The sequence below is a fragment of the Rhyacophila brunnea genome, unplaced genomic scaffold, assembly GCF_057557595.1.
Source record: "Rhyacophila brunnea isolate RB1 unplaced genomic scaffold, BYU_Rbru_1.0 scaffold_2, whole genome shotgun sequence".
Lineage (NCBI taxonomy): Eukaryota > Metazoa > Arthropoda > Insecta > Trichoptera > Rhyacophilidae > Rhyacophila > Rhyacophila brunnea.
Window position 1 is genome coordinate 45,082,737 of NW_028232859.1, and position 21,974 is coordinate 45,104,710.

Sequence of the window (21,974 nt, forward strand, 5' to 3'; positions counted from 1 at the left end):
TATTATACTAGTTCCGGAATTATCTACGATTCTAAAAATCAGGGTAGAACTGTGAAACAAAAAATTAATACATAAACCTTAGCTACGAATATGGGTGTTGGGCAGAAGAGGTATTTGACCATTTAATTCATGTCAAAAATGGCTGAGCTGTGACGTGTTGGCTTATGGTTACCTGTGAATTGTACGTAAAACATTTCACCGTTCTCCAATTTTATTAGATTCATTACATTCAATTTTCATAGGTGATTTTTGCAAAATTCATAAATTCAAGAATGAAAACTTAACCTAATCTAACAAAAAATCCAGTATATCGGCTATTTTAAAAATCGGTTTGCTGCTGGCTTCCTGTAAAGTGTAAACTGACAAGAACCATGTTTTATTTCGACGTAAATTTTATGTCAGTACTATACGACCCAAAGATGTTGGATGGTCTTTAATATACGGCCATACATTTCCGATACAACATTTCATTGTGAAGTGTGATACGGCAAACATCATACATACAGGTTTCTGGACACGGTTGGCTTATATATTGTATTGGCTGTTCGAATCCCGAGTCTGGCAAAATCACATGTTGTTTTTGGACCGAGATCATGGACCTAATAGGTTGAAGAATTGGCTAACATCAATTTCTGTTCAGAAACCTTTTCATGAAGTAGCCCAGCGCTTTTATTTCATTGTACGCTCCTTAAGTGGCAAGTATCGCAATGAGGTTATTGAGTTGTTATTTATTACCTAGGTTACTCTTAGCAATTGCCTAGAGCTTCCAAGGTAATAACAACTCAATAATCTCGTCGTGACACATTCCACTCGCGGTGGGTATAACGGAATAAAGGTACAGATGCACATAGGATTGAGCAAAACAAAATAATAAATTGTCATCGAGATTTATTTCCCACTATCGAGGGTCGTGCATTTTATGCTTCTTCAAACTTGTCCAAGATGTATTCTACCATTATTTTATCCTGCTATCGACAATCTTCAATTCTGAAAATATTACACTTTTTATAAGATTCTAAATTTATTTCTTATCACAAAATTTCTACTAATTGATATCTTTTTCAATTGCAATATATTGCACTAAAATTCATTTTATTGATGATAAATAAAATAATGCTAACAATTTTAAATGTACATGTATTGTGTATATATTATGTATACATACATAATAATTATTAGCAATTATTTCCCTATCTCACTGTATATTATCTGTTTTGAGGAGAGATAAAAACTTAATGGTTCACTCTATTTTTTTTATAATAATTATTATTATTGAGATTGATATACTTAATAATATCTTTTAGCTATAGTGCTTTAGTACATCCTGGTGCTCCATATCAATCACATGTCTCAATTTTAATATTCAAAAATGTGGATTATAATTTTAGCAGTTTTAATATGTCTATCAATACTTTACATGGTTAATTATTCAGCCCACCATACTAGAGATGGGATTCTCTTTGATAAAATTCCTGGCCCGAAACCATTGCCGATCATAGGGAATATTTTAGATTTTCTCCACGGACCCGGTATGATATTTTTTTATTTTTTTTAAAAATTACGGATTCACTGGACCTTCCTGACTTTAGACTTCTACGTAAGTATAGTGTATGTTTGAATTGAATCGGGGTAGGCATTCCGTGGTACCTAATGCATAAAGTGGGGTTTGAAAAAGTCCTCACTTTTCAAGTGTGATGAAATTCAGACCACGGAATACGTTGTGGAGTTCCATAACATGTATACCTCTCCTGGATGAGTTTCAGCCATATGCCATCCCGAATCCGACGGCTGTTGCTTGGATTGATATCAGTTGCGTGATTTTATTTTTGTGATTTTCTTTTCAGTTTTTTTTTTGTTTTTATTTTTTTATTGTTTGTGTTGTTATCGTCATATTATGAAATGCACATAGTTTTACCCGGAGCGTTATGTTGTTCTATCTCATAAACCTTACAAATCCATTTTCAGGAATCTGTTAAACTGTATAATTTTCAATTTCAATCCAGATAGTGAAAAGTCAACTCACCAAAGTTAATAATAATTATGTACCATCAAGCCACGAAAAAGCCTTTCCTTATCATCTCTACTTGCATTACCTATTACCGCATACTTCGGCAAGACTTAATTATCTCATTTAGCCAGTGGCGTAGCTAGAATTATTGGGCCCCTAAAAAAATCATGCAAGGTTTCTAAAAATTAAATATACACATAATTAATTATTGATCTAATTATAATAATGAATATATTGATATAATTCGCGATTTAAAAATATTTTCTTCTGCCTCGCTCTCATTTTACAGTTTTACCAATTTGGAACCACATGTTGTACTGTGATTGTTATTTTAAAACAAAATAAAATTTTTTCAAGTTCCTGTTTGGAAGATAATCAAAAGTGACCCTGCCCACTATCTCTGAATCATAAAGTGTTTCACTATAGACTATAATATTTAGAACTGGTACGTTTTTTTTTCTTTCTAAGTGAATTAATTTGTTTATTTTATATTTGCAGTTCCACTTTTTTATCAGAATAGAACTTACACCAATAAATTCAAAAATATATTCACTCAGACAGGAGGAAGCATACGTATGGTAAATTTATACAATCCAGAAGATATTGAGGTATGACTCTGTGACCACAGAATTAATAGTATAATAAATAGCCTTGGTTTTTCTTGTATTTTTTAACATTTATTTTTTATGAAATTAATTTATTATGTAATGAGAATAATATCAATAAATATTATTAGTAGTTAATTAGTTAATTAATTAATCATATTTAAAATTGACACTTCCTTATTAGGGTTAGTAATCTATTTTTTTATAGTCAATTTAAAGTGACCTGTCAAAGTGATCTAGTCATTCACTGCAGCAAATGAATTATATTAGATCTTGGTAGTTTGTCTATTGGCTCTTGATTGTAATACATTTTGCCTTTAAATTATGTGCAGTCCTTATTATCTGACACAAACGGGATCCTGGGAAGGTCGGATAACTGAAAATAATGGATAATCTAAAACTACCGTGAATAGATTATTGAATGATCCAGTCGTATTGACATTTTTTTCAGCTACACTCCGTCTAATGGCTTTATCTTAATAGAAGTAAGTTTTTCTTCGACATATTTCTTGCAAGAGTTCAAAAAGTATCTAACCTTTATTGACCAAGTGGGGTTGTTTCCCAAGGTCCGTCCACACACGAGCCCGATTGGCCATGCCGACTTGATATTAACCAACTTTAGGCATTTGAAAAAATTGCTGCGTCATATGGAGGATGGAATAATTCCAAACCCTCCTTAGATTCATCACTTTCAACTCCTGACTCCTCTGTTTCGGCAGAGTTTCAGTACACGGGTACAGAGGACACACTTCATGTCAATAAAGATAAATGACGGCAGAGCAAGTCAAGATTCTTTTTTTTTTTCTAAAACTCTTTGAGCACCAAGGTGCATGGTTGCCACATCAGTCCCATGCAGCTTCGTTTCGGGACAAGGAAATGTGACACTAAAATCTTTTCATTCAGACACGTTTATAGTGTCATGAAAGGCGGCTGCATATACATGGCGGGTGGAAATGGGCTAACGCAAATCATTGACCTTTAATCTTCTCGCAGAAACAAATGAAACAAGGGAGGTTTCCTCTGTTAGAATGGCGGAGGGTACCTTATTTGGCATGCATGATTTTTTATAATGAATATGGTAAGACCGTAGGTAATATGGTAGGCGATGGTTTGATACATTCCATTTTGAGTGTAGAATTAGCCTTACGGATAGTGTCTACGAAACTGACTATGACCCAATTTGAGTTATAAGAATATATTATGTGGAGCACATTGGCCCAGTTATACTCCATTCCCAAAGAGGTATTCTAGAAATTCTTCCAACAATAGTGGGACCGTTGAGAGAAGTAAGATTATTTTGGAGGGGTTTAGAACTAACAGACCATATATTTTTTTAACCATGACTAATTCGATAAGTTTTAATATGTGAATTGAATTAAAAATCAATTTTATTTTTTAGATTTTGCTGTCCAGTCCAAAGTACATTAAAAAGGGTACAGTTTACAATTATCTTCATCCCTGGTTAAATGATGGACTCTTAACTAGCACAGGTTTATTTTTTGTAACCATATTTAAATCCATCAATTCATATTAATAATATCAACAAGAGTAGAGTGAATAAATTTAATTGTTCTTTCAGTATCTTTTATTGTATACTCTGTTTTCGTGTCAAAATTTGAAAATAGCCCCATCCAATGTCCAATATTACGAATATCTCAGCTGACATTACTTATTACATTATTTGTGGTTTAACAAAGTATTAGAAGTATTATTATGAAAGTGTTGATATCGTCTCTGTTCTGGCAGAATACACTAACTGGAGAATACTAGTTTTGAGTAATTTGACTTTGAAGTTGTTAAAATGTTTGAAATGGTCTATCATGTGAGTTTATGAAGTAATCGTAAAAAGGATGACTTAAAAAAATAAAGACTGTTTATTTATTAAGAAGGTTTCCAGACGGTAAAGTTTGAAATAAGGAACATTTTGGTATAACTAACTCAATATGTCATTTTTTCGAATTAGTGTCTTCTGCCAGAACAGTGACGATATATTGTGTATGTTACAAATTTAATATTTCCAGCAATTAGTAATTTCATATCAATGTTTATTTCTTTAATTAATCATATCTATTTCTAATCGAATTGCTATAATATTCTCAGAGATATAATTAACAATCACATACATTTTTCATATAAAATAATACTCCTTTTAAGCATCAACACAAGATGTGAAGTATGATATTATAATAATTTTTCATGCAGAATACAAAACAATTATAATAATATGTACCTACTTATGTATTTTTTTTTACTAATATTGAATTTTGTTATTGATTTCCAAGAACGTCTTCAAGAAACATTTACAAAATCAAATAATATTCCATTTATTATTGTTTAGCAAGTACAATATGAAGCATAGTAAAGTAGCGTAAAGCGTAGTAAGTTGGTAAACTCCACAAATGTTAACATGGCTCAGTTGGCATTCTGACTTTCTGACACATGCAATGGCTGCCATTTTTTATATTCATTGGGATTACTTACTTGACTGCATTTATAAATGGTTTTACACAAATTTTGCAGGATTTTTAACTAAATAATAATGTCAAAGTGTAGCATTATTAGTTGCTTATCTACTCATCGTGACAGATTGTTATTTTATTGTATTTTGATTTATTTGTCTGCAAATTGGCAAATAAATATCATAACAATAGTATGAAGACCGGTAGTCCTGTAGCAGGCAATAACCTTATGCCTGGTCAGCATGAATTTTGACAACGTACAATCAACAAGTCATTTAACTATCAATTGCTTCATCTAGCATCAGCGTTTTTATTACAGGTAATGACATAGCATCATCTCATGCTTGCTCATAAAACACCTCGTAGCCGTTAGACACTGCCACTGTCAGCTGGTTTCTCAATCATAACTTAGTTCAACAATGGCTAGTATGATTTATTAACCTAGATAGACGGTGGCTCGTGTAAGGTATTGATTTATTTTATATAAATAACGAAGAAGACACAGTCAACTCTCACTTCTCTCTCGACACTCATCATTCGAGATTCGTTTCTCGAGCACAGACTCCAGAGCTCATCCCGATCATCATCACTACCATACTAATAAATAATTCAAAAATTGCAGATTCAAAAAGAGCTTTGTTTTAAAACCATCATCCATTATAATCGTTATAACACCAGTGCAATAATTAATCTCTTTCACATTTATTTTATCCATGTCCTTTATTCAAGCCATGATGAAGCCTGAAATATATTCAGTGGTCAAGTAATGTCAAGTACAATATGGAATTATGTAATAAAATAATATATTTAATAATAACAATAATATAATATTATATCTATATTTTATAAAATCCAAATTCGATGCCATCAAAAATACAATTTTATATGTTTTTCTGATTAGAGGTTTCGACATGAACATCACGATAGAACATAGAACAATGTATTGTATACTTAGATATTTTTACAAGTCACGTTATTGTATCGGCACTTCTTATAAATGCTTACTTACTTACTTACTTTGGATATTGGCTAATTTTATGGGGCGCCGACTAAATGTTAGCCATCCCCGTTATATCTAGTTACGATCTATGGTATTGCCTTCTTTTTTGCAAACTACTTAAGTGGTTTTTTTTAAAGTTTTTTTTTGTGAATTTTAGTAATAATATTTTTTATCTAAGTATTCAAAATGTTTATTTCATTATGTAATTCCATACCTACGAGATATACAGTAAACTGTTATAAAAAAATCTGTATAGAACAAAAAACAAAAAAGTTATTTCATTAATACCAAACAACCTACCTACTAACTGTCAATGTAATTAAATATTGTTATGTGAATTTTACACATTTTTAAGATGATAATTAAAATACTTCTCATTTTAGCTGAAAAGAAATTCTTATAAAAAATAACTTATTATTGATCTGTTATAAAATTAAAAAATGATCTAAGGGAAATAAGTCTAGCATTATACCCCATGTAGGTACACGTACATGGATTTACTGCTGACAGTACGTATTATCGCGGCCATAACAAAAAAATGCACATGTAAACACGTATTATCGGACAAATTGCAAAATTACATGCATGGATCAAAAAAGTTCAGAAGCTTCTGAATTTTCATGCGACAATAATTGGACTGTGCGATGTCTGCACCTGCGCAGTAGATCCATAGTGGCAATCCTGCCGGTATAAAAACATACTACAAAATACACACTATTAGTGCAAAAAAATCCATACACGTGTACAGGCACTATTAGTTAGATTACATAAATTATCCTGTTGGCTTAGGTATTTTGTCAATCAATGTATTTATTTGATGATAACTGGATATAATTTTGCAGGTGAAAAATGGCAAAAAAGGAGGAAGATTTTGACTCCGGCTTTTCATTTCAACATTCTTAAAGGATTTTGTAAAACCTTCAATGAACAAAGTGAGCGGCTAGTGGAGAAAATAAGAACTGAAATCGAGAAAAACCAGACCAACGTTGTACCGATTGTCACTCAATTCGCTCTCAATACAATCAGTGGTAAGAATTGTAATTAAAGATGGCTCAGCGGCTTATTAGGATCAGATATGGTCAAAAACAAAATTACAATAACTTCTTCAGAATTCTTTATTATGTTTTGACAAATCAATTTTTCAATTCTCAATATCCTAAAAATAGTAATATGGGGTGAGGCATGGGAAAGAAGTGCTCACTAGAGGTGGGAAAACTGGTCGATTTTGAAGACTGAGTATACTTACTACCAGTATATAGAAACTTGTTCCAAAATACTTACTAGTATTTGGAATACTATATAAAGCGTTTGGCGTGCGTATGTGACATAAGTCTCATACTCAACTGGAACTAAAACCAACTCCATATTAGTATTTGAAATATCGGTTTCAATAGAATCGCTAAAAATACTCTGAGCTCGGCTTTTCGAAATGTCCCATTTATTATAAAATTTTAAACACTTTTTAAATTTATGAGTTGTTTTTCTGTTAGGTTATAATATTCTTGTTTATAAAATGAATAACAATGATTTTTTTTTTAAACAATATGTTTTGAGCGGTCATACTCATACCACTCATAACAAGCCCGTGCGTCATCTCACCATGAGGGAATGTGCTACGACACAAAATTTATGACCTATTGTTCAACTAGCGAGCGACTCGCGATGATATCGTCACAAGTTTTTGGAACAAGGTTATTGGGCCACACATACTGAGTATGGGTAGTTTCATCCGAGACTTGAGTACACAAACTGGTGACAGTATTTCCAACTCACCTCTAATGCTCACCTAAAAATTTAACAATTATTAATAATATCACAGATAGAATAATAGTAATCAGTATATTATTCTTTATTGTGTATGAATGTCTACTTTCACTATGTATATTTCACCCGAACGAAGTCACGGGCAATTGCTAATGACGAATAAAGAAATAGATAATTTTATTATAATATGATTATTTTAAGAGACGGCAATGGGTCTGAGTATCGACTCTAAAACAGACACAATTGATGAATACAAAAAATCCATTTATGAATTCGGTGAATTCATGGTATATCGATTGGTGAGATTGTGGCTTATGCCAGACTTCACTTTCGGATTGACTTCCATTGGAAAACAGCAAGTCAAAACAGTATCTAAGTTGCACAAATTTACAACGGATGTGATTCAACAGCGTCGGGAAACTGTGTCACTCGCCGAGTTGGAGGGAATAGATAATGAAAATTACAATGACGATAACAACATAAGAGGAAAGAAAAGACGACTGGCCATGTTGGATTTGTTGCTGTTGGCTGAATCTCGAGGAAATATCGATAGACTGGGCATTCGTGAAGAAGTAGATACATTTATGTTTGAGGTAATTTTAATTAAGTAAATATTTGTGATGTCAAAATTAATAATGTTAAAACCAGGGAACACAGAAATAATGGGAACTGAAATACCAAACGAGTGAGGAGAAGCAGGCCACCGATCTCGAGTAAGGAAGAATACGGTATAGATTTAAACACGTCTCAAGAATACGTCATACTTCGAATACTGACAACTGCTCTCGGTTTATGCATTGACGCTCATTTAATATTGGTGTATTACACTCACTATTGCACGTCTATAATGCGTGGTTAATTTTCATAGGACACTCACACATTCAAAACCCTGCGTCAAAATTTACTGTATTGGTCTCAGGTTCGAATCCTGGGTCTGGCAAGTGGCTGACATTCATTTCTCGTAAAAAAACAAAAATCTGTTAATACAAACCTCTACTCTGTGGAGGCCCATATGATCCTATTAGAATCGGACATGGTCGAAAAAAAAATTATACTCTGCAAGTTTTGTAAGCTCTTTCGTTTTGGTCAATCCAAGCTTTTGTAATAATGATAATATTTGATGGGTGGTTTTATAAAATTTTCATTGTAGTTTCTTTCGTTCGTTTATTCTTATAATGAAAAATACTGTTTTGCACTTATCAGTAATTGACCATAGACTGTAGATATAATAATTAATCACTCTCTGGCGGCATCTGGAACACATCCCAGCCACATGAAGCAACTCTTCGTGACTAATGAACTCGAGTGTCTGGAATGGGGTCATACCAATGTACCCTTAAGATTCTACGGAGACATTGATTCTCAAAACTCGATAATCGAGTCCTTAGGAGCCTCAACCATGTCTCACAGTCATACTGGAGCACAGCAACTGTGTTAGTTAAGTATGTGAACCTAGTCACCACCTCGACAGGCAGACTAGAAAACCGCAGACGAGTGTCGACGTCATCACCATTATATTAAGCATATTATTTTTGTTGCTTGTTTCAGGGCCATGATACAACTGCTATGGCTATATCCTTTGCCTTGATGCTGTTAGCAAATAACAAAGATGCCCAAGTAAGAATTTTATATTTGTCACTTATGAGTTTATTAACATTTGACATATCATTTAACCGGTTCTATGCTTTCAGCGAGTTATCTCGTTTTATGATGCCGTGATCGACAGGCCACACATACAAATTTCGTGACTTATCTCGCGCGACTTTAAACTCAAATTACTAGCCACTGATTGATTTGTATAATCTAAAAAATTAAACACACAGTGACATCTGTTTGAATAATTATAAAATACTAAACCACAAACTAACGGTACCTATTACAGCGATTGTAGTAAGAGCTTCGCTCTACATTTGATGTGTGTTGTTAAAAATTTGTGGACTGTCAGATACTGCCATAGTAATACCGTGAGGCATAGAAAAGGTGAATACTTTTTATATTGTGAAGAGCTTAGTTCTAAATTCGAGCACCTGATGATTAATGATGGTATATCTATAGTGGTAAGGTCGGAAGTAGCTCTAATAGAAGTATTTATTGGTTCGGAAAAAGCTGTCAACGAAATAGAACTCGACTTACAATGTCTTCATAATACAAAAATTAAATTATAAACTTACAGTCAATTGTAACTATTTTTAATAATAATAAATGATGGCAGTTTATTAATGTCACAATAAACAGAATATATACTATGTCATAAAGCATACAAAATCACATCAGTCATGCTCGGTGTGACAGTCTCGTATTGTCACTTTGTTTATTATTAAGGCCTACCACACACTCGATACTTTTTTCATGTGAATGTAAATGTGCAGCAGCAGGATAATTTTTTGGTTACTCTGGCCGGAAACTTTAGGGTGACGAAACTGTCACTGCGGTTTTATGTTTATATACACGTGCCCGGATTGATGGCATTGTTGTCATCATTTGCCTGTTTGTGTTTCGTGAGACGCCCTGCACCTGTCTTGGAAAATGGTGGTAACATCGCCTGTGGTTGTGCGAGAGGAATATATAAATAATGATATTTTAATAGAGGAACTAGAAATGAGGGCAAGATTGGATCACTCATCAAACATTTGGTAAATTTTTCCTTTAAGGCCATGCATTAGTTGAGGCACGGTCTAAAAAGATCGTTGCTAGGCGATGTGCGGATTGCGGGTCGCGGGTGAAAATGACGCCTGTCAAACGAAATATTATTTCTCATATAAATCCAACATACGTCCATTTTATGTTCTGTTTATTATTCTATTAGTATCAATAATAATATATTCATTTACATGTTTGCTTTTTAAAGTAAATGGGTAAAGTTTTTAGTCATCTTTACACGATTTTAGAATTAATTGGCCCGTCGCCATCACCCAGCAAAGTGACGTGCGTCCGAATCCACGTTCTCTCAAGGAATGCGAAGCAAGTACAAATTTTCGTCGCGCGTACAGTTGAACATTATTTGGCGTTTCACTGATGCGTCACCTTAAGCTGTCTTTCGTTCCGAATTGGACAGGCCCGGTAGCGCTTATATTGATTTTTATTATAATTGCACAACGTATCATCACCGTGTATTTATAAGTTACATGACAAAAATTCTCCCATGCACAGTAGGCCTTAGCCGGCTCTCACATCTAAACTCGCCTCATCTGCCGCACAGCCATAAATCAAACCATCCATGAACCTACCTAGCGACAGTCGCACGTAACCTTCAAAACGTATAGATATAGGTATAGCGGCGATCGACGAGCCGGTATAGGAATGACCAATTCGTAGGAGTTTGTATGCGTCCTGGTGTATTTGACTCGCAGCCCGAGAAGCGTGCAACTTGTCGATTGCAACTGCAGACGTTTTTTTAAAAATAAACAGTCGCATTCAACCAATCTGCGGAGCTCCATTTGGTAACATGTGTTTTATGAATAACGATGACGTCACATCGACGTATTCGACACGTTGCAGGTGAGACAAGTTTTGATGTGAGAGCCGGCTTACTCTCTTCATTTTTAATGCTGAAACTGAGAGATTTGAAAATCTTCAGTCCCATTATTCAGTGGCATTTATTTTGACTTAACCGAATGACCAGTTTGGTGGTTGATATCAAATCCGATACAAACTCCGCCAATATTTGGAACAATACTATTACAAAGCTCACCATTAAGGAGCAAGGTGTGATGCACAACTGTTGGCCTTGGCGAGTTGTGAATCTAATGATTTGTATGCAAGCATACGGTCTAATAAAATACATGGAATAAAGTCTATATTATTATATCAGGAACTTGCCGCGGCAGAGATTGATCAAATCCTCGGCGACTCGACTGCCCCAATGACCATCGAGGATCTGAATAACATGAAGTATTTGGAAAGATGCATCAAAGAAGCTCTACGTCTATACCCGAGTGTACCGTTTATTGCTCGACAAATACACGAAGAAGTGCAGCTAAGTATGTTCATAACATTAAAGCTCTATTGTCTAATAATAGTGATACTAAATACTAATTAGCTGTTTAGTGTTTAATGGAGAGTGGATGTATGCATGAATGTGTGGCTGATGACCTGCTAATTAGGCAGCTGTCATATTTTTTACAAGAATTTAAATCATTACAGTTTTTAATGGCTTTACTTGTTTACAATAAAATGGAAATTATTTTGATTACATACCAATTATATTATATGCAAACAAGAAAGACCAGCTGAATTAAGTATTTACTTCAGGCATCTATTAATGTAAATAGAGGTCCAATATTTGTCAATAAAAAAATACAGGTATGAGAAGATACTTTAGGTATTTAATGTATAGGAAATGTGTCCATTTATTCAAGCAACCATTAAATCATTTAATGTTTAATACACCAACTTTCACCAATGCAAGTTAATTACAAAATATTTTAATAATCATCAGGCATTTAAAAAGTGGCAACAATTCTGAATGCAAAATGCAACATTGCCTTGCTAATAATTAAGATTTTCGGATCTGTCATCATTGATATAATAAGCATGGCTTTTGACATTATTTCGATATAATGTCAGGCAAATAGATATGGGAAATGAGTCACTTAATGAGGACTCCGACCGAATAGGTTAATTACGGATAGGGATTTGTTCGGACAGATTAGGTCAATTGTGTCTTTTGTTGCCGTAATAAAATGTATAGTACTAGCCTGGCAGCGTGTCCTTCGCACCCACGTTTCTTCCTATACTGCCCGCGCACTCTCGCGTATCTCGTTCGCCTCGAACGACATATTCCGTTCGCCGGGCAGCGTATCCTTCGCACCTACGTTTCTTCCTATACTGCGCGCGCACTCTCGCGTATCTCGTTCGAGGCGAACGACATATTCCGTTCGCCGGGCAGCGTATCCTTCGCACCCACGTTTCTTCCTATACTGCGCGCGCACTCTCGCGTATCTCGTTCGAGGCGAACGACATATTCCGTTCGCCGGGCAGCGTATCCTTCGCACCCACGTTTCTTCCTATACTGCGCGCGCACTCTCGCGTATCTCGTTCGCCTCGAACGACATAAGCGCCAGGTGACACGGGACCGATTTGTTCGCTGGCTATAGATTAGTTTTAAAGGATACGTTCATTCGAGAACGACGCATGTCTACAGGCAAACGTCAGTGGTAATGTGATGCTCACCACTGGGAAGAGGGCGACATTCTCGTTTTGTGACCTATGGCGAGCAAGTGTTCGCCGTCTATCGACATAATGTCGGTATTTCAAAATGCATCAAAGGACACCAACATCAGTGTTGCCAACCGTACTATAATTATAGTATTTGTACTATAATTTTCGTCTGCGTACTATGTACGATATAAAACAGGTATAGTACGCCCAAAATACTATAATTTTCAGAAATCGGAAAAAAACATTGCCAATAGGAGAAAAACAACGCCAAAATAAAAATAATCCGTGAGAAGCAAAAAACAAATGTCCACATGTCTAAAAAAAGGTGACTTTAATTACTTAACACAGCGATTTCCAAACTGGGAGGCGGGGAGTGTTGCAAAGAGAGGCGCGAAAAGTTTAACACAATAAATGTAGCCACAGGTTTGCAGTTTGCAAATGCATAGTTTATAAAACGGCCGCTAGTTATAAACTACACAAAAAACAGTCCAATAAAAGGTTGTTTGCAAACCTTTCTGTAAATATAGAGATTAATTTTATAATCCCTCACTTCTATACCATCGTGAAGCACAATGGCTATCTCGTAAAAAAATTAAATAGAAGGGTCAAATTAATCATAATGTTGAAATTTGAGGCAAATTTGTTTAGGAACGATAAATTTGTTGTTAAACTTGTCTATTTGGTTGAAATTTAAAAAAAAAATGACTGAATAAATCAATCCAAGGACCACTAATGCATTCACTGATTTAAAACGACAAAGTGAAGGCATTCATAAAAAATTGGGGCTTAGGAAATCAAAATGACAAAAAAAAAATCGCCATATCTCCACTTTTAAATGATTTCTACGCCAGATATATTGAAGCAAACAAAAATCTATTTACTGAGCTCTTGGTTAGTTTGCTAATAAATGTACTTTTCACATTATTTTATTAATAGCAAAAAAAGTGGCCTGCGGTGCTGCTTTGTTTTGGGGCTATTACTTTTTTTTAGTATGTGATTGAAAAATCCTGACCCGGAGGGTCTGTTTCAGGAAGTGGGGTCCATGATAGAATCCATTTGTCAATGAACGAAGATGAATTTGGATTGACTTCTATTGATATTAATTGTGCTAATAAACAAGCACATTCGTCAAAAATGAATGTAATATAAGTAGTAAAATCTTCTTTTTTTTCTTCATTTTTATATTCGTAAGTAGGTGCATCGTTGACTATTTAAAAAGGTGTCTGTATTATTTAAAGAAATACGGGGGGGAGAGGCGGCCAGTATATTTTTTTTAAAAGGGAGGCGTAGTAACATAATGTTTGGAAACCACTGACTTAACATTTGAATTTTGTCTAAAAAAACGAGACGTTAATTATCCTTAATGGATATTTTGTGTAAAAAAACAAGACGTTAATTACCTTACGTTTATTTTTTTGAAAATGATGCAGAAAATTATTGGTCACTCAACGCGTACTATATTTTTTGCCGAAATACTATAATTTTGAAGGCACTGTACTATAATTCCACTTTCAAAATATGGCAACATTGACCAACATTCACCTGACTTGGCTCTTATGAAGAGCCAGTATAAAATTGACATTCTATACAGACAGTTGCTGATTGTGTAAATATGAAAATAAAAAGAATTATGACCTAAGTACATAAATATAAATTACTAATATTGTAAATTTAAGATAAGATAAGGAAATGCAATAAAATGACTGAATTTTTTTAATTTAACCTTTACTTATCTGAACTGACAATTTGATAAAATAATAAATCATTGCGAATAGTAGGTATCTATCTACCTACACAGTTTATTTGAGAACACTGATGTAATAATATTATGATAATTGTTTTAGCGGATTACCTGGTTCCTGCAGACACTGTTTACCACATACACATCTTTGACTTGCATAGAAGTGCAAGCATTTACCCGGCTCCTGATGTGTTCGATCCCGACAGATTTTTACTGGAAAATTGTTCAAAGCGGCACCCGTTTGCGTACATCCCATTTAGTGCTGGCCCAAGAAACTGTATAGGTGAGGAAAGGCAACGCATATCTTTTTTTATTTCATTGTTTTCAATATTGCATTGTGGACTTATCTGTTTTTGAAAATAGATACCGCATGTACAACTGCCCATCCTTAAAAATTGTAATACTTCAACAGTGCGAGAGCTACATTTTAGATAATCTTCTGACATTCTTTCATGAAGTGGACATTCCAATTATTAAAATTTCTGTAATGCTTGATCGCTCTCAAAAAGATATTTTGTAGGAAAACGCAAAGATCAACAATGACACTGACGATTCTGAATCAAATGTAATTCAGATGAATTGGAAACAAAATCTGAAGAAGTTTCAATATTCAGATAATAATTATAAGACAAATCTTATAATAATTGATGCAATACTGTATGTAACAACTCAAAATCATCAAAAGATGCACATAGCCACCGCCATCTTTAGAATAATAAAGCCTGAGCATAACTTTTTGCACAAGCAACGAGTGGTCCACTGCCATACTATTTATTGATAAAAAAAACTTCCAAGCAGAGTTTGGCATTCTATAATGACAGAAGAGTATAAATAGGTTATTAGTTATTGTCGTTTAGAATCGACTGTCACATTGACAAACGTCCTAGTGTATTATGATATTATATTATACACAGAAGAAGTTTCCTTACGTTGATCGTCACTTTCAATTATTAATAACACAGAACCACTAAATCAGATGAACTCCAAGGTCTCCAAGATACGTTAAAATAATCTGAAAGTAATCTGAAACGAAGAATACTCCGACAAGTGAACACAATAGACGTGTCAGTTTGAGCACTCTATATACAATGACAGGCAATGACAGGTCATCCATAGAGAACGGGAGGGCGGAAAGGTAGGACCAGTCGTGAAATGTATCGGCTTTCCTCTTCAGTCGGCAATGACATAGCGCATAATATTACAGAATCAACGATGATAAGCTTGTTTGATTCTGGTCACTATGGTATGGTATACTACATAAGTGCTACGATACAGTGGGTTACATATTATAATTTAAATATTTTTACTTTTTTAGGTCAAAAATTTGCCATGCTGGAAGAAAAGTCAGTACTCTCATCGATATTACGTAATTTTATATTGGAACCAATTACGACTCCGGAACATATAATATTTTCTACTGATTTAGTATTGAGATGTAAGGATCCAATAATGGTGAAATTCATCCCTCGAAAATTGGTAAGAATTATTCATCAATTAAACTCTTGTGGTGACTTAACGCCTTAAACGGCATGAAATTAAATTAATTCGGTTTCCAAGTGAGTAAGTATTATTCTTGTATAGTTACATGTCTCATTTTATGAGTCTTATACTTAAGTGTAGACAAGTTGTATATTTTTGTAGTCTTGATAATGGTGTTACAACCGAAATAGCCGTTGACTTAAACAACAACCTGTATAATTTAATATAATTTATATTATCATTTGTAATATGGAATTCTACCAAGTAAATGCTGACTCAATTAATATTTCACAGCATGGAGCTGAAGAATCACCGCATTAAGATTGACATCTTCAACTGAGAAAATCTATAGAAAGAAGAAAGAAGGACACACGGTGGAAACCCAAAAATCTACTACGATAAAAAACAACCATGAGAGCAGGAGTTTATTAATTTAAAAGAAACCTATTGCCATAAATTTACTATTGTAGTAGACAATTCCTATTTCACTATATCAGGGATTTTTTAATTTTAAACTAATTTAATTGAATAAATAACATCATTTAATGAAATATGCGTTATTTTTAAATCCTACCACAATATTCTAGAAAATGTTGAATTAATATCCATTGTCTACCATGCCATGTGGATCTGGGCCACCTCACGGGGAGGTCTCCTAACTGATTTTAGTTTTACGAGAAATGGATGTTAGTCACTTGAACCTATTAGGTGCATAATCTGAGTCCAACAACATATTTTTTATAGACTCGGGATTCGCAGCTGGAACCCACGAAATTATAAGCCTATTAACATAGTTTATATCGTCACTGTTCTGGCAGAAGACACTAATTCGAAAAAATTACATATTGAGTTAGTACCAAAATGTTCCTTATTTCAAACTTTACCGTCTGGAAACCTTCTTAATAAATAAGCAGTCTTTATTTTAAAGTCATCCTTTTGACGATTACTTAATAAACTCACATGATAGACCATTATTACAAACTTTTTAACAACTTCAAAGTCAAATTACTCAAAACTAGTATTCTGCAGTTAGTGTGTTCTGCCAGAACAGAGACGATATGTTCAATAAAATATGTAAATAGCAATTTTGAAATGAATTTATAATCCTCTTAAAAAATACAAAATATGTACTATGTGGTTAAACTGAACTCAACTATAACTTATTCCTAATTTGATATACTGAAAAAATGTACATTATTAACAACAAATGAATCAATGGTGGTTCTCATAGTATAATGAATAAAGCACTAGCTTTTCATCCAGGGCTTCTGTGTTCGTTCAATGTTTTTGTGATTGTTTCACTGCTTTTATTACACTACTGTCATTGTTAATGGCTAATGGCCTGATGTTGTCTTAAAAAAATGTTGAATTTAATATTACCATATTACGATGTGCTTAAAAATCTAATGTTTCTCTTAAATTGAAAAAAAAAAAAAGAAAACCATTGTCAAAATCCATTATCCACCTAATCTAAAGTTAGTTTATTATTGTATCAAAGCAAATCTCAATATATAATATTATGTAATAAATGGCCTCTTAAAAATATTTGATATGAAAAAAGAGAACCACCTTGTGAAAAGGTCAAAAGGCTCATAATGAATTTAAAAAAATGTTCAATTTAACAACAATAATTGCTTCTTGTTGAAAATTTTATATTTCGATTGTTCTATGCTAGATACTTATGTAATTTATTTTTGATTTATAAATTTATAATATGTAATGTATATAGATAGTTTGAAAACACCTCAGGGAAAATGTATAACTACTAGACTACGCCAAGCAGTACTGAAACCCGCATCCACTGGATTCGCTGCAATGTACTCTACCAATTAAGCTAGTGCATCCTATCTAATTACGATGAAACTAATTAATAGTTTTTTACATTTTTGAAGCGCTTCACAAATCGGGTTATTTTGTATTTTTTTCAAAAAGATTTTTGTAGTACTTTATAATATATTTATAAGTATATAAAGTAGGTATGTTGCTCTGAAGTCTTTTAAAATTATGTATGTCCAAATAAGAATGTTACATTCCAAATCTTGTGAAATATTTGTTTAATAAAAAAATTATATTATGTATACTTAGATGATTTTGGGTGGTATTTTAAGTATTTTTTCCACTGGAAAAAATGATATCTACAACACAAAATTATTATGATGTTTGAGTCATTGAGTCACAAAATTTTTGATTCAAGAAAAATATTTGTAAGACTTCAAAAATTCATTATTACACAAATACAGGCTTTCGTATATAATTTTGATATATATTAGCATTTTATGTTGTTTTAAAATCTACTTCTTTAACCATTTTCGCCCCTTAGTTGGAGCTTATTACACCACACAGGGCCTCCAAAAATCCTGGATACTCGCCAATCTTCTTACGACATTCCGGGTCATGCCAGCATTCCGTAGCTCTGACGTATACACTCTGTGGATAGTATTTAACGGCCATCCAGGATACCGGAATCTGAATGGCTTGAAGAACAGGCAAGTCAGTGACACGAACAAAAACGCCGACCTTCAGTTAGTGTTTATGGCAGAGTATGGTTTAACGACATAACTATACAAATCTAGCCTTGTAGTCAATTCTACTTCTCAATAGCCGCGCGACAACCTCACGACAAGGTACAAACAGAATATATAAGTCCCATGGTTCTAAACTATGGAAGAATCAAGAATGAAATGGTCAAAAAGACTATGAACCGGTAACCACTAGCGTAATCGTTTAGTATTAGGAAGTAAAATGTATGTTGTTTACCTTTTCTTTGTAAATGTAATAAAATTTTACGTAGAAAATTTCGCCTCCAAGGATCGAGACTGCTCAAGTGTAATTGGAACGCTGTGACCACAGGCCTCGAAATGACACGTCGCGTAGATTTGGCGCGATGTTATTTTGGAAATAATTTCCGGGAAATCTTCATTAAACTTAGAAAATAAGTTATGGGAGAGATTGTTTACGTAAAATTTAGCAAGTACATGCTTCAATAACTTTTATAGCAATAATGGAAATGTATGAAAATTGAAAAAGAAAATTGAATATTTATAAATTTATATACTGTATAATTATGAATAAAGAATTTTAACACTAATTTTATCAGTACAAGATAGAAGTTAACTACCGTTATAAAAATATTGTAAACGCGTATCTATATCTATAGACGCGTAATTATAATTATAGATTTTGTTAATGCTATAACTCGCTAACTATAATGAATATTGTAAAAGTAACAATTGGAAAAACTTAAGATTCTGGTATAGATGGGTTTCTACCCATAAACAATAATAAATCTTAATCGCGTCTTGGATAAATAAAAGAATCAAATACTGCGACTAAAAATACAAATTGACGCGTGACCTTGAACCTTAACTGAATTCTGTCCGACTAGAATTTACGGCCCGGCTGTGCTGGCTCGCGAGGTAAAAATAGATTCAAGGTTACGTTTAGATTACTATGGAAAAGCCACTATTAAAGACTAAATAAATTTGTAGTCGCTTGTAAATAACATCTTGTTAGGATTAAGCATTTATATATTTAAGTTGAAATGTTAAGTATAATATTATAGTATTTTCACGTAATAATGTTCGTCCGAAAGGTAAATATCGAATGAAACGTTTTCTGCGGCTCCAAATAGTTTTATTAAAACTTAGTAAAATTCTATTGGCCTAAAAAGGCCAAGAGTGGTGGAAAGGACTAGTACGTGGGTGTCAACCTTTCGTTTTGACATTTTAAATTTAAAGACTGCCATTCCCTTATTTAGTACCCGAATACCTATTCCGATACCTCGTTGGAAAGCTAGAAACTTTCCCCTTCGTTCGAACACGAAAAATCATATAAAATCAACTATTTTGCTTACGTCATCGCTACGGCGTATTTAAGGGACTTGTTCTAGAGGGTGCTTGAAACACCCCTATTGAAACTTTATTTTGTGAAAATAAGGTAGAGTAATTTTAACCCGATTTAATTAGAAGATATCTCTATTAGAAAGTTGCCAGGAACGGGAGATATATGTAAATTTATCCCGTGAGAGAAAGATATACATCTGCTATCCCTTACGGACTGTTTCCTGTTAAACCTCTATCCGAAGGGTATAAAAGGTGACCACTTTTCCCGTAAGATTATTAGTTTCTACACTTCTCACCAGCGATCTCCTACTAAGCAGCAGTCCTTCCGCGGATACGAGATACGGTTCTCAGTAACATTCGTGAAATTTACCTACAATAAGTCCCCATCGACGGGCAAAAAGTAACGCGAATATCTCGTATCTGCCGGTCGTGACGTGTGCCGCAAAACGTAGCGCGAATAACACGTATCTGTCGGTAGTGACGTCGGCCGCTAAAACGTAGCTCGAATACCACGTATCTGTCGATAGTAACGCGCTCGCGGAGTAATTTCATTTTTCATTACTCATCATACGAGGTGACGTAATCGGGATAAATTACGTGATCGGATTTGTTTTATAAAAACAAATTAATAAACTCAGTTTGTAATAATAAATTTTACAAATCTTTTTTTCGGAATTATAAAATAAATTTTAGTAAACAAATTCATGAACATAAAAACAAATTTTAGTAAATAAATTTGTAAACATTAAGCAAACCTTTTGTAAACAAGTCTGTAAACACAAATAAATATTTGTAAATACACTGTGAACATAAATAAACTTTATAAACAACAATAAAATAATTCTATTCTTTTATAAACCTAATACTGTGTGACCAAAGAATAATTTATATTTTCTTTCTTATGGGAAAATATTTCATGAATTAAAAATATCCAAAGAACTTCTGCGTATACATTCTCTGAATTAGGTGTGACTTTTTGGGAATTGTGAAAGATTTCACAGAGATCCTATAGTGAACAAATAAATAGTTTGCTGATACTTTAATGAGATTTAATTACGGGAACAATGACAGTTAATGTCACCACCTACCTGTAGGTAGGTGCCTTCGCACAATAAATTGATTAGTAATAAGCCGACATGTAAACCTGATCTCTAACTATACGGCTTAGTAAAACGCCTAAAAACGCTTCCTTGTCGAATCACATATAAATTGTTTATCTGTTCACAGGTTTTTACGCTACCCGTTCGGTATGTAAACGTATCGAACGGGGCATCGATTGCTACGAGCAGGGTAATGCAGTGTGAAAGAATGATGGATGTAAAATTGCCTTGTTCTGTACAATAAAAAAACCTGTGACGATGTTATTATAAAGTGTTAGATATAAATGTATTATGTAACTGTATATTAGTATAAAAGGGGAAGAATGATTGTTAAATATAAAGAGACGAATGCAGTAGCGAGAGATTATTATAAGAGTGTAACATATTTAATATATTTTGTAATAGTATGAAAGAAGAAGAATAACTGTTAACATAAAGAAGAAGAACGCGGTAGCGAGTGATTAGTATTAAAAGTGTATATAATTAATTAATATGTCATGTGGAACACACTAATCGAATAGTATTTCGATTCGTAAACTCATTAATAGCAAACTAATAATTATAGAATCAATTATCCGCGAGTGGCAACACTTAAAATTATAACGCAGCAACACCTACCAACGCGTTGGTATGGGTGTGCCTCTGTGCGTGTATACGAAAATGTTACCGGCTAAAAAGTATCGGGCGCACAGATTAACTCAGAAAATAACGCCTTAAAGTCTCTAGAATTCAACTTTTCGGAAATATTATTTCATTATTGTGTTCCTAATTAGGGTATTTATCGTCTGTAATATAAAGCATGAGGAAATTCACATA

General features: G+C 33.6%; 1 protein-coding gene across 1 annotated transcript; it reads left to right on the top strand.

The window, feature by feature from the left end:
* Positions 1 to 1,316: 1,316 nt before the first annotated feature.
* LOC147072383 (cytochrome P450 4C1-like) lies at positions 1,317 to 16,767 on the top strand. Its single transcript, XM_085947703.1, has 10 exons — positions 1,317 to 1,529; positions 2,507 to 2,616; positions 4,013 to 4,103; positions 6,915 to 7,100; positions 8,038 to 8,429; positions 9,385 to 9,453; positions 11,648 to 11,816; positions 14,841 to 15,020; positions 16,053 to 16,213; positions 16,511 to 16,767. Exons 1-10 carry the CDS (start codon positions 1,370 to 1,372, stop codon positions 16,535 to 16,537), a joined length of 1,545 nt encoding a protein of 514 aa, XP_085803829.1. The 5' UTR covers positions 1,317 to 1,369; the 3' UTR covers positions 16,538 to 16,767.
* Positions 16,768 to 21,974: the final 5,207 nt, after the last annotated feature.

Coding starts and splice junctions, on each gene's coding strand:
- LOC147072383 (XM_085947703.1), top strand. CDS start 1,370: ATGTGGATTATAATTTTAGCAGTTTTAATATGTCTATCAATACTTTAC. Junction 7,101..8,037: donor CGCTCTCAATACAATCAGTG/GTAAGAATTGTA, acceptor GATTATTTTAAG/AGACGGCAATGGGTCTGAGT. Junction 16,214..16,510: donor AATTCATCCCTCGAAAATTG/GTAAGAATTATT, acceptor AATATTTCACAG/CATGGAGCTGAAGAATCACC.